At 37.8% G+C, this 16,256-nt stretch overlaps 1 protein-coding gene across 2 annotated transcripts in view; it reads left to right on the forward strand.

Annotated features, from left to right (window-relative positions):
- The first annotated feature begins 7,635 nt into the window (after nt 1-7,635).
- Nucleotides 7,636-16,256, forward strand: part of LOC110170537 (phospholipid-transporting ATPase IH) — a 30,476-nt gene continuing 21,855 nt past the window's right edge. For both annotated transcript variants that reach the window (XM_055151514.1, XM_055151516.1), the window contains exon 1: nt 7,636-8,096. In XM_055151514.1, coding sequence (XP_055007489.1) covers nt 8,058-8,096 — 39 coding nt within the window. In that variant the 5' untranslated portion in view covers nt 7,636-8,057. The remainder of the gene's footprint in view (nt 8,097-16,256) is intronic.

A 16,256-nucleotide genomic window follows, 5' to 3' on the forward strand; every position in this document is an offset into this window, starting at 1 on the left:
GCGAAGATCTTAATGTCTGTAAAAAATAGTGACTAGAAGTTGTTAGGTACTTTTTTTGTTGCACTACAATGTACTGCCATCTGGTGTTGGTCATTTGCAATAGGATTTAACCAGGCCCTATCTCACAATTGTTAATATGAAGCACCCAGAACTGGACTAAAACAGTAGGAAATAAGAAATAGTGGTTTTCTTTTAGTTCAGTCTTTTATTGATCCATGTGGCGCTTTCTCTAATGTTAATAATTTGACTCTGTCTCATATTAGGACAGAATTCTTTAATCATATTTATACATTTATTCACAAGTGTTCCACAAGTAGCTTGACAAAAATGACGATGATGTTGGGAAAAAAAATCTAGATCTGGTTTGTATGGTTAATGGTTATTGTTGAAAAAGGCTTAATTTACTGTTGTTTTTTTTAATAAGATTTTTTGAAGAACATAATTATAGTGTTTAGATAGTAATAGTATTGATTAGGGTGCAAAACATCCATCTCTTTTCTCCATGTTCCAACCGAGAAGACAATGTGGTGCCCTTCAGACCTACATCTGGTGTATTAGGAGGAAAAGAGATGAAATCAAAACCTTTTATGATTGTTATGTGCAGTGTGAGACAGTGGGCCTCCTGAGATTTGTGCACAATGTAAACAAAAAAGTGTTAACTTGAGATGCTATCGTACTGTCCCGAACATGGGCATCATGCCAAGGGTAAATCAAGGACTAGATTTACTCTATTTTGTTTATTACTGTTCCTAATACATTTACTTTTGAATAAACTCATATAAACCAACATTATCCAAGTGGTCAGTTGCTTGATATTATAACCTCTCATTACCACTTATATTGTGGTAAAAGTGGCAATATACCACTTATTATATTCCACATTATAATTTCTTAGAATATCATTATTATCATTTGCTAATTTATCATCCGTAGAGATTTTCTGAAGTCAGATACAGGTTAAATAAAAAATAACAAGGTGCCATTTTTATACCTTAGCACAAATCATGTAGGCGTGATAAAAAAAATATATATATTGCCCTTTTTGCTCGCTACTCCCTCTAGCGGTGCATCACTGAACTACAGGTTACATACCAAATACCATCAGTAATATTGTTTATGAAAATGACATAAATGTGATTATTGTTCTCTTAATAGTGTGTTTGCCCTCTCATCTGTGTATGTTTTCTCTGAACATATATATTGTATGAAAGCATTTGTGGTCTCTAGTGTGAAATAACTACTAGTTTTTTTTTTGTTATTTTTTGAAGAAGTGGAGTGATGGCTGGTTCACTCCCAGGAGCCCCTAACAACTGAGATGTGCTCTGCGGGGGGTCCAGGAGTCAATGGATGTCAGTGTTTAACAAGCTGTTCCAAGGCTCCACTATAGACCGGAGAGACTGCAAAGTGCACATGGGACAAAGAAAGACCTCACTATTCTGCGCGTGTGAATATGGTAATAACACATAACTATGGTTTGTGACTTGAAGGGACACAGGCCTATGCTTGCACAGCAGGGGTTCTGAATGTGTCATTACCCCACCCCCAAGAAGAAATTCATTAAATGCTTCAAATTTCTCTCTTTTTGGTTGACAAAGTGTTCTACCACACTTAAGCTCTCCAAGTTCCAGTATCAAAATATCTCTTGATTACCCAACCAATTGGATTAGCCTATAATGCTGCTATTATTAAGCGTTTTAATATACCTTCATTACTCACACAAGTGCACCAAATTAATGATCTGAGAATGTGGCTTTTTTATTTGCAGTAAAAAGGAACAGTGCACAGAAAGCTATCATGTCATTTCAGATTTATCTGTGTTTACCTATTACACAATACATGATGCCCTGTTTTAAATTAGACAGAATATACAGTCATTAGTGATGGTAACCTACTGCTCATTTTCTGGGCGTGTAATAAATATTTGTTTATTATTTGTTATTAACAACACGATTTAGTAACGTTGATACAGGGTTTTTTATACCTGTAGAGATAATACCTTTATAATCATATAATTGGATCCAGTTTGGTTCTTGACATCTATTTTCATAGATGTGCATCGATTTGCTCCTTGAATAATAATAATAATAAATGATTAACTAACTATTAATTGTAACATTTTAGATACACTGAATAATTACGCATTGTTGCCTTACTAATGATTTTGCGTGTATGTATATATGCTTACTTGCCTATAATTGTAAATATTATGTGAAATAATTTTTGTACTTCTTTGCACTACTATGTATTTGTGCCTTTTGGTCTTGCCAGACTTTATTGTGTAATTGTCACATATACGTGCATTTTCTACAGGTCTTATTTTAATTTTTTAGCTGAAACATTACTGTGCAGTTTTTGTTGCTGAGGGCACATTTGCAAACAGATGTTGCAAATATGGTGCACCTGCTGTACACCAGACAGGGCATGGCACAGGTAAAAGTATTTATGTTTCACCTGCCCTTGGTCCAGTTAGCATATGGTCCAGGAGTACCTAATCTGACATACTGCACAACATCTGCTCTGTGCTACTTTTTGTGTTTCTGCTGCACTCTCAAAGTCTCCGATAAACACAAATACACCCTTAAAAAATAGTGCCCACGAACTCCACAGGCGATTCACATTTTCTGACTGGTCTCCGCAGCGCAACTTAAGTACACATCCATCTCTTGGGCATTAGCGTGATAGATGTATTTTTCACGCTGCCATTAGGGCTCAGGCTGAATGCTGTGCAAGGCTTGTGTATGCTAATGTGCCCTCTCACACCTGCAGTTTCCAATTACCCCCGAGGAATGGAGCCAAGCTCGGTTTGCAGCCACCACCAATAATATGAGTAATGGCCAAATTGCACAAGTCCTTCCCTTTGTACCCAGGTAAGAAAAGGGGGAGGAAGAAATCATTTGAGCGAGAATTTGCATAGGGCACATGTATGGCACAGGGGTGAAGTTAAAGGTTTCAAGTTCATATTTATTTATTTATTTATTTTTCATTTTACAGCTGTAAACTTCTAGATTATTTTTTTGTATAAATTAATGTCTGTTGTGACTAGTTTACAAATTTAGAAACACTTGTGTTTGCATATTTTGTTCCTTCGCATACTGGTAAGCATATGCTATAGTCAATAGTTAATTTCAAAGCAATCTATAACATCAGTATCATTTGGTCATAATTGGTATTTAATTAATTCCTGCATTAAAATGTCATGTCATCACATCAATTTGAATGTTATCTTTTATTGATGCTTAACACTAGTCAGATATTCTAAACCAATAATTATATTTTTTGAACATAGCTTTTGAGCTTAATTTATTCTTTATCTTTTGTCTTTGCATTTTTTACAGTTAAACTTAACAGCCTATTGGTGATACTTTTATAAGCCTTCTCAGTCTGTTGGGGTATGACTGTCTCTAACTCAAATGGTACAAAGACATTTGTATATTTCACTTTTTCATTTTTCCAACAGCTCTTTAAGCACCAAACCCTCAAAATACATTTTCATTGTTACCCAGTACTTGAACTATTCTTCCTCACTCTCTTCCTCATATCCACTCAGAGGGACGTTTTTACTAAAATTTTGTTAAGATGTCTGTGAGATTGTACATTTAAGATTGTATTTTGTTTTGTGATGTTATTTGTATGTGTGTGCTGACCTGATGTCCTTGTATTGTCCTTGTATTTACTCTGCCGTATTTTATTTTACCTGGAATAAACCTCTCATATATAAGCTTGTGTAGGCGCCATACTTTTTCACCTGAATTACACAACTGTTTAAGTTTGACACATGTTCAGGTCAATGCCTCAGACTTCACTGTCACTACTCCAAATACCGTTCTCACCATAATACTTTTCCCTTTTCTTTGCCTTCCTATCCACAATCCTCTCACTTTTCCGCCCCGTCTACACATATGAATATGTTTATGGGGTGAGGAGGGGGGCACCAAATCCGTAGAGAGGACTTGGCAGTTGCTCTTCTGCCTCTCGCTTCATTGCTTCGGCCCCTTCCCAAATCCTATTTCACGGTGCCAAGCATACGTTCCCTGGGATCTCCACAGCTCCCCATCTCCAGACGCAGGTTTAAGCCCTTCTCTTGGCAGGCGCGGTGGGCACGGTGAAAAGAGACATGTGACGCACACTCGCACCAGAGACGAGAAAAACACACCTATTATATTTACGCATATAGGTACCGGCGTCCTGGGGTACGTTCGCTGCTTACTCCCAACGTGCACCTCGGCGCCGCCGCTGTCACCGTTGGCGTGGGCCGAGGAGCTCGCGCACCTGTAGCGCAAAAACACACCATCAATGTGAGTTTACACACTCCAAAACAAGTTCACTCAAGTAACAACAAATCAGTCGAATATAGCTGTTGAATCGTCTTGCTATAATTAATAGGCCTAATTAACAGTAGACTAAACACTATAGGCCTAATTGGTGCCTTCTGTTACGTTTGTTTTGCCGTGATAGAGGGTAAACTCATACTGCAGTAGCCCTCCAATTAAAACTAATCAAAGCAATTAATTAGCTTCCAAATTACCTGAATCTACACCAACAGCGCTGAGCTGAAATAACTACGTGCTTTCAGCAAACTTATGTTGTGTTTCTCCATACTCAACACTAGATGGCATCATAGTCCTTCTTCAGGTCCCTGCCTTCGATCCAGTTTGTAAAAAGGCATCTCCTCAAAGAATTGGAGACTTCTACTTGTGTAAATCCTCTAAACAAAAATGTATAGCAGATTTAATGTCCTCTGTCTTAGTGTTGGTGATTGGTGGCTGCTTGTAATAGTTTATAAGAAGCTGTGTAAATGTGCAAGTGGCAGCAACATGGTTTCCTTTTTTCTTTCTTTTTTCACTTAACAAATATGAGTGAATCACGTTTGCACAAATACAAATAATAATAATAATAATAATAATAATAATAATAATAATAATAATAATAATAATAATAATATGTCCAATGTCCACTTTCTAATTGCAGCCTGCCTTAAACAGTGGGTGAAGGAAAATCAAGTCTGTGAGCACTTTTAACAGTTTATTTTGTAATGTTTTGTAATTGTATGCTGTGTTTCCTGTCTAGGGACAACAGAGGGAGTTTGTTTGCAATAATCTGGCATATTTTATTTAATTCAACTTGTTATACAACTGTCCTGTATTATATGAATAGACAAATGCACTTAAAGGTGCATTATGTAACTTTCTTGGTAGGAGGCCCCACCTGCTTTTCTACTTCCATAGAGATAATATTATTTCACCGGAATGGTCCACATTAAAGTTATTTTTAATTTATTCTGTTTCTGAGGTATTCATTGCTTGAAAAAATTGTATTCTACACTAAACAGGTTATAGTATCCACAAACCTGACCTGTAACCGCACGCTTGTCTGAATAGATGTTTTATGCAATATGGACCATAGAGGCAAAGCCATAGCCATGAAGAGAAGCAGGTGACTGTCCACCAGAAAAGTTAGAGTGCACCAATAAAGCTCTCAGGTCTGTATACTAAATATAAGTGTGTAAACACTTGTACAGCTACAAATGAGTTTGCACACCTAGACATCCTGGAACAATTGTATTCTAGTATGCAAACTGTAACTGTAATAATTATAATAACAGCAGGTACTAGCCTCAGTATTACCATGGGTAGGTGCACTAAATGAAAAAGAAGCAGTGTAAGAAGTTGCAGTCACAGACATTTTGGGTATACTTTACACTAAATAAAGACCATATTTTAAAGGCCATGATGTCAGCTCCTTGTAGCTATCTCACACAGACTAATTCTGTCCCTGCTGTGGTCAGTTGATACATTGAGAATGCACATGTGCAGCACAATAGGATCCAGTGTTTGTGCTGACAATAGTACACAGTCAGCTACTCACTCTGCAACAGGAGCTGCGATAAATACACAAAACATGAGCCAGATGCAGTAAAACAAGCTACTACTCTGTGGAACATGCTGCTAAGCAAATTGCCTTTCAGATCCTTAATGAGAGAGGACAGCAACTGCACCAAGTTTATCTTAAAAAAAACACAACCAAATGATGGTTAACAACAAAAAACAACCCCCAATGGTTTATTTTGGAAATCGTCGAAATAGTGTGTTTCATTACATATTACTTTTTTAAAGTTTGGCTATAGCTCTTCTATGTTCTCAGTAATCTGTAAATAGAGCATCAACAGAAATTAGTGTAAGAGTAAAAGCTATTCCTCTATTTTTCTAAGTGATTACAGATATAAGATAGTGTATATACTGTAAGTGTTAGTGTATATTTTGCTGTTTCATGAAGGAGCAACTAGAGTGCACACTGGATTTGATGTAGTTATATAAATATGTTTGAAAATAACTTGTTTCCTAATATCCAAGATGCTCAAAGCAATTGGATCAAAAAGGCACTGTGAGAAAACAAAAGTGTGTGGCCCATATGCGGCTGCCCTCACCCACACTGAAACAGAAGGAGGCTGTCAACAATGACCCAGTTCTTCCACAGCTTTAACCATTCAACTATAATCGCGAGCAGAAAAACATCCACCTTTGCAACACATTCAGGACTGGCCAGTTCAACTACCATCTGTCAACAATAGTTTATTTTCCTCTAGGGTTAAAATAATGTGATGTCTCTCCTAAAGCCCTCTGTCTTAACCACTATAGTGCAAACAGAATAGTGCTGAGACGTAAACAGCCCCTCTATGCATTAGCAAGTCAGGTCTGAAAGTGCTTCATCCCCATCTATTATTAATAGTCTCCGCTAATTGAATGCCATATGTCCACAAATGAAATGTCTAGGCTAAAGATAACCACACTCTTATTCCCCTGAGAAATGGTTTAAAAAGTATTAGTATTAGTATTAGTAATAGTATTATTAGTATTATTAGTATTTCAAATTAATTGTTGTGTTTAGTTACGGCTGATTAAGTTTGTAATATCTGCACTTTGATATAGGATTCTGAGAGATTTAGTGCAGTTATGTAATATCCATCTGATAGCTGATTTATTCTGCATAAACAGGCTGTGTACGGAACAGATGCGAGGATTCAGTCAGATCACATGACTGGCTGGGGCTGTGGGTGTGTGCATAGTGTAGTGCTGAGGGGTCTGACATTTAGAACATGTCAAATACCGCTGTCTAAATATACTTAAAGGTTAAATATACGGTACACTATTGGAAATGTTAGTACAACTGAAAGGTCTGTTAAACACTTGTGTCAACGCGGAACAATGAAATCCTGTATTTTGAGTATAATAAGGAACCTTTTTGCTCTCAGTATTAAGGTGTTAATGTATAAAAGCTAGGATATAAAGGTGATTAAATACTTGGAATTGGATCAATCGCAACTCAAGTATGAAATGGGCTATTTGGTGGACAATTACAAGGATGAAATAACAATGATATTAGTGATATTGTGAGGAAAACTAAGAATAAATACACATGATTCAGTACAGCCTAAGAGCTTTCGTTATTTCCTGGTTATTACACACGCATGCCGCTTTATGTGCTCATCAAGTACCATCATAGTATATCTGACAGCGGGGTAGTGTTGTGCTTCTTATATAGTGAGCTTTCTGAAGGCGCCAATGGAGCAGAAACCAAATCAGACCATAGAAAATGTGCGCATGCGTACTGCGGTCGACGTCTCCGGTTGCGCGCAGTGTGTGGACGTTCGCCGCTTTCACCGAGGGCCACCGCTTCAACACATACACCATGAGGGACCGTTTTAAGCCACAATAAAAACTTACAGGCCACGTGGAGAAGCGATTCAACACACAATACGGTAACGCGGTTCGACTCGTGGTGAGGGAGCTTCTGAAATGTAGCCAGCGACCCGAGTCCGCGTTGTGCTGGGCTGGCTGTGTGTCGCTTCACGGCTCCTCGCAGGGATGCCATGAAAATCAGTAGAGGCGACTGACTGACTGAGAGAGACTGCTACTACTCCTCGCTTTCACGGACACGGCAGCGGCAGTGGTGGTGGAGCCATGGATACTCGCGTAAAAGTCCATGTTAGGTAGCGTTTACGCACACCTGCGGAGAGTTTGAACGTCTCTGGCGCACGGTTTGTCGCCACCGTCGTGAGGATGGATTTCAGCCGTCTACGGAATATCATCACCAGATACGTAAGGGCCCGTCTGTCAACACAACTGTAGCTCTTACCTCATAGTAATACGATTTCTTACTTCTTGCTTTATTGGGTTTGAAAAATTAGGGCATGCTCTGGCTGTACTCATTTGGTTATTGTGATTACATCAATGCTTTGAATTGGCACTGACTATAGGCTTTGCAATGTTATTGTGGAGTTGAATGGGGAATTTGCCAGTGGCTACACATGGCCTGATGGGTAGCGAATGTGTAGCATAGAGATGAACTTGGCTGTCCCACTTAGGTTGTTTTTGTAGGCCTCAACGCAAATACATAGTAAACTACCGTGGCACAGGATTCTCTTTGGACATCTCCATAGACTGCCTCTGTCTTCAGAAAGTTGCACTGGTTCAGCTAAACTTACATTGATATTTAAAGGCTGTTATTATTATTATTATGCAAAATTGACTCCTGTGAGCTTTTGTTTCACTCACACATGTTTTAGTAACCTTTGATTATTAGTCTGTCTACATCCCAAAAGCTCAAAATGCTCTGTTCCACCATGTGATGTCATGTAGTGGTATTTTTCATGTTAACTTATGTTATCTTTGACCTTTAGTGCAGTAAAATTTGGCAAGTCCAGAGCTGAAATTATCCAGATGATTCTAATGAAGTTGTATGGAGTTTAAAAACAGAGTGGAGCGCTTGCTGTATTACCGCATGACATCACAAGGTGGAAGAAAGTGTTTTCAGTTTGAGAGAAGAATTCATCCTAAATATGCAAGATCTGTGTGTTAAATGTGTGAATGAAACAAACACAAGTGCAGGTATGTTTTTGATAAAGACATGACATTATAACATAGATCAGAAAATAGTTTAATATGGGCCCTTTAAATAGTTTTTGGTAAAATAATGACTCATTTTATGTCATGTAGTACAGTAATAACAATTGGTAAGTTTTAAAAGTGAGTTTGAAGTTTCATTGCATGGCCCTGTTACAGAAGTGAAACCATGGTCCAAATGGGCTGACTTTGATGATCTGCCAGGATAGGAAGCAGCTGGTTGGTGGGCGGTTGAATTAGGCTGAAAAAGTGTCTTATTGGAACCAGCATTGACAACCCTCATCAGAGTCTGGAGCACCATCACATCTGCTACAGCCTGGGACCCCCTGGATGACCTCAAAACAGGCTCATGTGGCACCCGATAACTACATGCTATTTCTGTATATTTTACAATTGTTAGTGTGTGTATGTGTGTGTGTGCAGCAGACTGTGCACGAGGACTTTGACGAATGCTCTGGCAGTACTAATATCAGGGGAAATCAGATCTACGACTGAGGCAGGACGGTCATTCAACACACCCCTCATCTCTCCCCTTCCTGTCCGGCCTTCTCCCTCCGCGTCCAGCTTTGCAGCATGATTAAGTACGCAAGGGATTAATCATTAATTCAATTATCTGGATATTGATTGGGAATCGGATGGATGGGTGATGTACACTTGGTTGTCTGTGTAGCCCCCATTAACCTCGCCATGTTCTCAGTAGCTGCTCTTGTAACGATTTTGAGAAGGACGAATATAACATCATACAAAGCTCACAAGTGGTCGTCCTGAACAACCACAGAACTCCATTTACTTTGAGGGTCAGAGATGACTGCAGTTAGAACATGATATTAAATGGTGGTTAGGTGTGATGTCCTTAGCCAAGGGGAGAGCAGCTGTTTTAGCCAGACTTTGCATTTAGTCCAGGGACTAAAGACAAAACAAATACTGTGCGAAGAACCTTATTGGCCCCATTTATGATGAAATCGGTTTGCTAGTCACGATAACAAATTTGGAAACATGATATATTGCTGAAGAAAATATAGACGAGAACTGATAATATTAAAACTAATTTATGACACAAATTATGACACAATAACCCAAGAGCAGATTTACTTTAGTAGCTAGTTTGTATTTTTAATGAGTCATAGAAGTGATTCATTCAACTTTCTACAGCTCAAATCAAATCTGATCATATAGCCAAAAAAATAAGTATGTATTTCCCAGTAGTGGAAAGAATATTACATATACTGAACTATAAATCAATATAGTATTAATTGTGGCAGGCCTAGAAACCAGTTTTCACTCTCAAACACATATTTGTGATCTATCTGTGTGACATTTTGTATAGTCAAGATACAAATCCCGGTTCTTTTTTGAGCCTACACTCTACATTCGTTCCTGAACAAATACTTCCAGAAATAGTAGTTTCAGTAAAAAGTCCTGCGCCATGGTATTTTGCAGAGTGAATGTTTAAATGGGGGTTTGGTATTATGTAATATAACTTAAATCTGTTTTGTACCTTTCTTTTAATAACTTGCTGACTTTAAAGACTCCCCACTCTCTTGTTTACCGTATAGAGCAGCGCACGTGTGAGTGGAGCGTGCATGTGTGTGTACGCCCACTGTATCTAGGCCCCTCTCCTGGTCCCTCTTCTGTCTAATAATAGTGCCAGCGTGAGATCTCAAGTAGGCTTTGGACCTTCTGTCATTTTTTCAGAAATAGCTTTGACTTCACTGTAATATAAAAAAAACTAGCAACATGACAACCATCTAATAATAACTATATGAAAAAATTATGTCCAAACTTGGTCTGGTATAAAAGAACTTGTGTGTGTTTTTCAGTTTGCCTCTGGGCAGTTGTGGCCACTGAAGTAAGTTGCCACCACCACCAAGTGTGGGCAGTGACTGAACAATGATCTATATTATTGTGGTTTCATTTGCTGATTATGTATGTAAAACACTAGATATCCTGGTTGGACATATAAATGGATGTAATAAGATGTTCGTTGCTGGCCCATAAAGTCTCAGAATATGTATCTGAACTGAAAAAGCTGGATCAGTGCATCCCTGTAAGTCTGCAATTAATAGATTATTTACAATCGTCAATGATCATCTTATTTTTTTATTATTATTTTTTTAATCAAGTGGTCTACAGTCAGTAAAGCATGTGGAGCATAGTTTAGAAACTTGTACTAAACAGCAGTGATCAAAAGTATTGTATATGTTCAGGAAATTATAAGCCATTTAATTTGTTTTTAATAAGACATTAAAATGCCCATCCTTATATAATTCAGTACCATTATTTATTTTTAATACTTGTCAGTAGGGCTGGGTATCATTAAGAAGCTGCCGATACGATACATACCTCGATACATAGGCCATGATACAGTACATATTTTGATACAGTGCACTTTCAATTTTGATACAATATATTTCAAATCGATTCGATACGGTTCAACAAAATTAACGGCTAAATCATGACTGTGATACTAAAGGTCTTTGTTAAACCACGTCTTGTGCAAAGTTCATATGAAACATGCACATTTTAATTCTCAAAACAGTGAATATGTTAAATGTGTTGCATAAACAAGTTTCCTTCCAAACAAACAACAAAACTGCAGCGCTGTAACAAAATAATTCAGTAAAATATACCAAAAAATGCTCTTGGGGATATATCAATGCAGCAGCCCACGATATCAATACTGTATCATCACATTAAACGATACGATATAATGATATTTTGATATTTTTGCACACCCCTACTTGTCAGACTGTCAGACAGTATTGCTGTACACGTAGTTTCCTGTTACCATAAAGTTACAACTGCCCTCCACATTTCTCGTGTCACTCAAACTGTTAAACTGGCAAAGCTCAGTATCATCTTAACATATGGCGCCCGTGTTGATTTAAAATAGTGCTTTGAAATGCTAACCAGTTCACATTTTGCTCCCTCTAAGTAGCCACTTGTTATTTCAATTGCCATGTGCATAGCCATCATTGCTGTACCATGCCCTGGCTTCCTCTCTCCTTGTCCCCCCTTGACCCTGCACCTCACATTCCACTTATCTGCAAATGTATAGCTGTTATACTTACTTAATCTCAATAGATAAAAGATAGCAGGGCATTTTTGATGTGAAGCGTGCCGTGCGTGCTGAAGAGCTTTAGAGAGGGTTCCAGCAACTTTACAACTGTTTGGCTTCAGTTTAAACAATCTCCGGGTTTACTGTTTGCCACATTAGTGCTTCCTGCTACAAATGTTTAAGGGCAATCTATTCCTGTCCTCACTCCCCCCTGTGATGGGGCTTCAGTGGACAAGCAGTGTGTGTAGGTGACAAAAACACACCGTGGCTGGACCTCGCCTGCTGTTATAGGGAGAAAACACGTTCAGTATTAGGGCTATGACAGAGAACCAATCTTATCATTGACCATTATGCAAAATTGTGAGCTTTAAGTCATGGTAGAATGTTGTTAGCTCATCAAAAACATACCCGGAGTTGTGTTTTGTTTCATTCACACATGTTTGAGTAATTCTTTATTATTTGTCTGTCGTTAGTTTTCAACTGCCTTTTGCATTTGGTTCAGTAGAGATTGGACATTCCAGGACTGAAATTATGCAAATGATCCTAGTGAAGGTATATGATCTTTAAAAACACAGTGGAGAACTCAAAATGTGTTAAATGTGTGTGAATGAAACATAATCCAACTTCAGGTTTGGTTTTGATGAGGAAACAACATTATGACATAGATCAGAACATGGTGTAATATGGGCCCTTTAAAAATTACTGAATCTCCATTTTGATAAAAACTTTAATTGCAAACCTATAGTCAATAAACTGATTTACAATATGAATACTTCCTGATTTAATGTATATGAAACAGTGTAATGTTTGTATTAAAATGTTGACAAAATGAGAATAACGATTATGACAGTTGGAGGAGAGGGAGGGGAGAGAAATGGCACGGCTGGATTACAGACTTATGTAACAGTCAGTTCACCGTGAGTCAAGTGGGATACGGCACTCGGGCCACAACAGTTCCATCTTAAAAAAGCTTGTTGCCTTTGATCTTCCTCCCTGTATACTTGTCATATAAATGAGGCAGGCATTAGTAGCAGTGTTTTTGAACTGTTTTCGGTAAGATGTCTCTTATAAATAACGTTGCTTTGAAAAATGCACCTAAGATCCCACAATGTAGTCGTCTTCCAAGACTTAATGTTTGCTGAATAAATATTGCAGTGTTTTTTTGGCTCATCTCCAAAATGTAACAGATTAGCCCTGGCCTAGACCCAACCTTCCAGAGTTTTATAGAAAATGGTGCAGTTCATATTCTATATTACTGGCAAAGCGAAAGTGTATTGTCAAATTGCTTTTTGAAGTTCGCCCTGTCAATGCCTTAGATATTCCTTTGGACTTGGGACAAATTATAATTTCTTTTGCCTCGCTTGATGGTGTATTGTTATTGTGATTAATAGAGTAGTACCGGATGTTCAAGTGCATTAACAGAGTCCATACACCAATTTAAAAGCGGAATTTGGATTAACCACCCATTTAAAGAAATTATACAAAATTACTTTGTATTACCCTTCTGAAGTCATATCAGCAATATATAGGAGTTTTTAGTGTCCAGTGTCATGTTGGTTAGGTTTCAGACTGGATGGATGCCCTCATTTAAAGGGGCTGTGTCATACTATTTTCTGATCTCTCTCATAATGTTGTTTCCTCATTGAAAACATACCTGGAGTTGTGTTTTGTTTCATTTGCGCATGTTTAACACACAAAACCTGCGTATTTCGACTAAGTTCTATTCTCAAACAGAAAACACTCTGTTCCACCTTGTGATGTCACGTGGTATTACGGGAAGTGCTCCACTGTGTTTTTAAACTCCACACCTTCATCACAATCATTTGGATGGTTTCAGGACTGGGATTGCCAATCTCTACTGAACTAAAGGTAAAGGTAGATGTTAACTTGAGAACTACCACTACATGACATCACAAGGTGGAACAGAGCATTTTGAGCTTTGGAGATGTACACAGACTAATAATAAAGAATTGCTCAAACGTGTGAATTAAACAAATCTCCAGGTATCTTTTTGATGAAGTAACAACTTTCTAACGTGGCTTAAAGCTCACAAGAGTCAAGTTTTTGTAACCATTAACCATTCTCATTTCTCTGAGCTTTAAACTGGAAGCAAGGCATGGAAGCACTCTTTATATTTTATTTTAAATACTGTATTTTTATCTTTTTCCACTCATCGCTGCTTTATAATGGGATCACTTGATAGATGATGGGATTATGGCTGTTGTTATTCACAGCAAAAATACCCCTTCAGAGGTTAAACATCAGCTTTCCAAAGTGTAATGAAGTGTAAAAGTTCTCATTATGTAATCATGCCTACCTGTTAAGAGCTTTCATAACTAAAACTACTCTCAGAGGGCTCACATCTGCTCCCACAGCCTGTCTCGTGTCTGTGTGTTTTGTAATTACATTTCAGCCCCGTCCATGAGTAGTTCATTAAGGAAGAGCTCAGTCAGAGGAACTTGATCTGTGGGTTAATGAGGGGGACAGCTCAACATGGCCAGTGTGTGTCCAGGGCACAGAGGCAGGAGATGGGATGAAACACAAACCATTTAATCAGGACCTATAATGACACTGGTTAGTTTTATTACATCTTTGTAACGGGAAGGACCCCCCTGATGTACATGACATGGCTATATCATGTCGGATTAAGTGAACACAAGGATGTAAAGCGAGGAGTACTCTTACAGCTCAGGTAGTGTAGGGTAATGAATACTAGTTTGATGTAGCGTGGTCAGAATGATTAAAAAAAATCAAGATAGTAATCAATTAGGGCTGGGCAATTAATTGAAAGATCGAGAATTAATGAATTAGTTGTGTCCAATTATCAATGATTTAGAGCAGAATTCTAACTCTAGAGGGAAAAAAGGGGGTTTTGTGTTAAATGGCACTGATTAAAGTCTGGATTGTATTGTATGTTCATGAACTCAATGCTAAGAGCCATTTTTCTTTTGTTATTGAAGAGACTAGATAAAATTGAATAAACAATCAAGTAATATGAGGAAAAAAATCTTGATTCATTTTTTTCCCATATCACCCAGCTCTATAATGAGTACTCAGACTATTGAATAGTTTTGAAGTGAAATACTCCTCAATAGTTTTAGAATGATCTTGAGCTTTATCAGAATTTGTATAAGAACACATGGTGTAATAAAGAAAATATTGTTTGTATTGATAATGACTAATGTCTAGTATCTACTAGTATCTAAAAAAGAACATTTTTATCATCATTGTGGCATCAAAAACATGCATGAATGAAACAAAACACAACTCCATGTATGTTTGTGATGTGGAAACAACGTTATAACAGAGATCAGAAAATAGCGTAATATGTCCCCTTTAATGTAAAATGTTTATCAGCCATACCAATCAGAAAGTAAGTCACTTTTGAACTCACTTCAGAAAGCGTTGCGTATCCCAAAGAGATTGTGGTTGTGCTGACCTGTGAAGTTAGTTTCTCCCATCATTCAAAGAAATCAAATGAATCAGTACATTTATTTTTAGCCTGCCCTGCTGTGAGTATAGAGTGAGCTGTCCCTGTATCACCTTCGCAACTACCTGGCCACTGTCCACAATGATAGGCTCCAGCCACTCGCGACCGAAACAAGCGAATGGTCAGTCACTGGTCAGCCCATCACTGCAGCATTTGGAAAAGTGCAAGTACAACTTTTCCTGAAGGTTATTACTTTGGCACAAACTCAACATCTAACTTTGACTCACAGTAAAGCTTTGTAGAAAGGTCTGTCGATTTATCGTACAATATATGAAAGCTAGAACAATTTTTTTGGGGGTCAGTATACATCGCATGTACATTTTCTTTGCAATACTGGGAAAATTTGGGTTATTTTTTGGCTTTATGATGAGATTTAAAGGTACACTGTGTAGCTTTTCTAGTAGAGGGTCTGCCATCTGCTTAACTCCATGCAGATGTTGTTGTTTTTTTCCTGGAATGTTATACAGATTATGATATTTTACTTAACTATCTCCATGGAGACATCACTAGGCCAAGTTACAGGTCAGATCTGTGGAGAAGTGGGGAAGCTCAGAGTATTAATGTAAGTTTTGGTGGCATTTTTGAGAAATAGAAACACCTGTTAATTGAATAAATATAACACTTAATGCCATACTGTGGAACGTCCCAGGCAAAGCAATAATATCACCATGGAGACATTGAGATGACGGATCCTACACTAGAGAAGTTACACAGTGCACCTTTAAGCCTTAAAACTTTGAATTTAAAACTTCTATGACTCATTACAGATGTAAACTAAGTGCTAAAGTGTTTCATTCTTCTGTATATT

This window comes from Boleophthalmus pectinirostris, unplaced genomic scaffold (genome assembly GCF_026225935.1).
Source record: "Boleophthalmus pectinirostris isolate CB_2022bp ecotype Guang Dong unplaced genomic scaffold, ASM2622593v1 HiC_scaffold_1, whole genome shotgun sequence".
Lineage (NCBI taxonomy): Eukaryota > Metazoa > Chordata > Actinopteri > Gobiiformes > Gobiidae > Boleophthalmus > Boleophthalmus pectinirostris.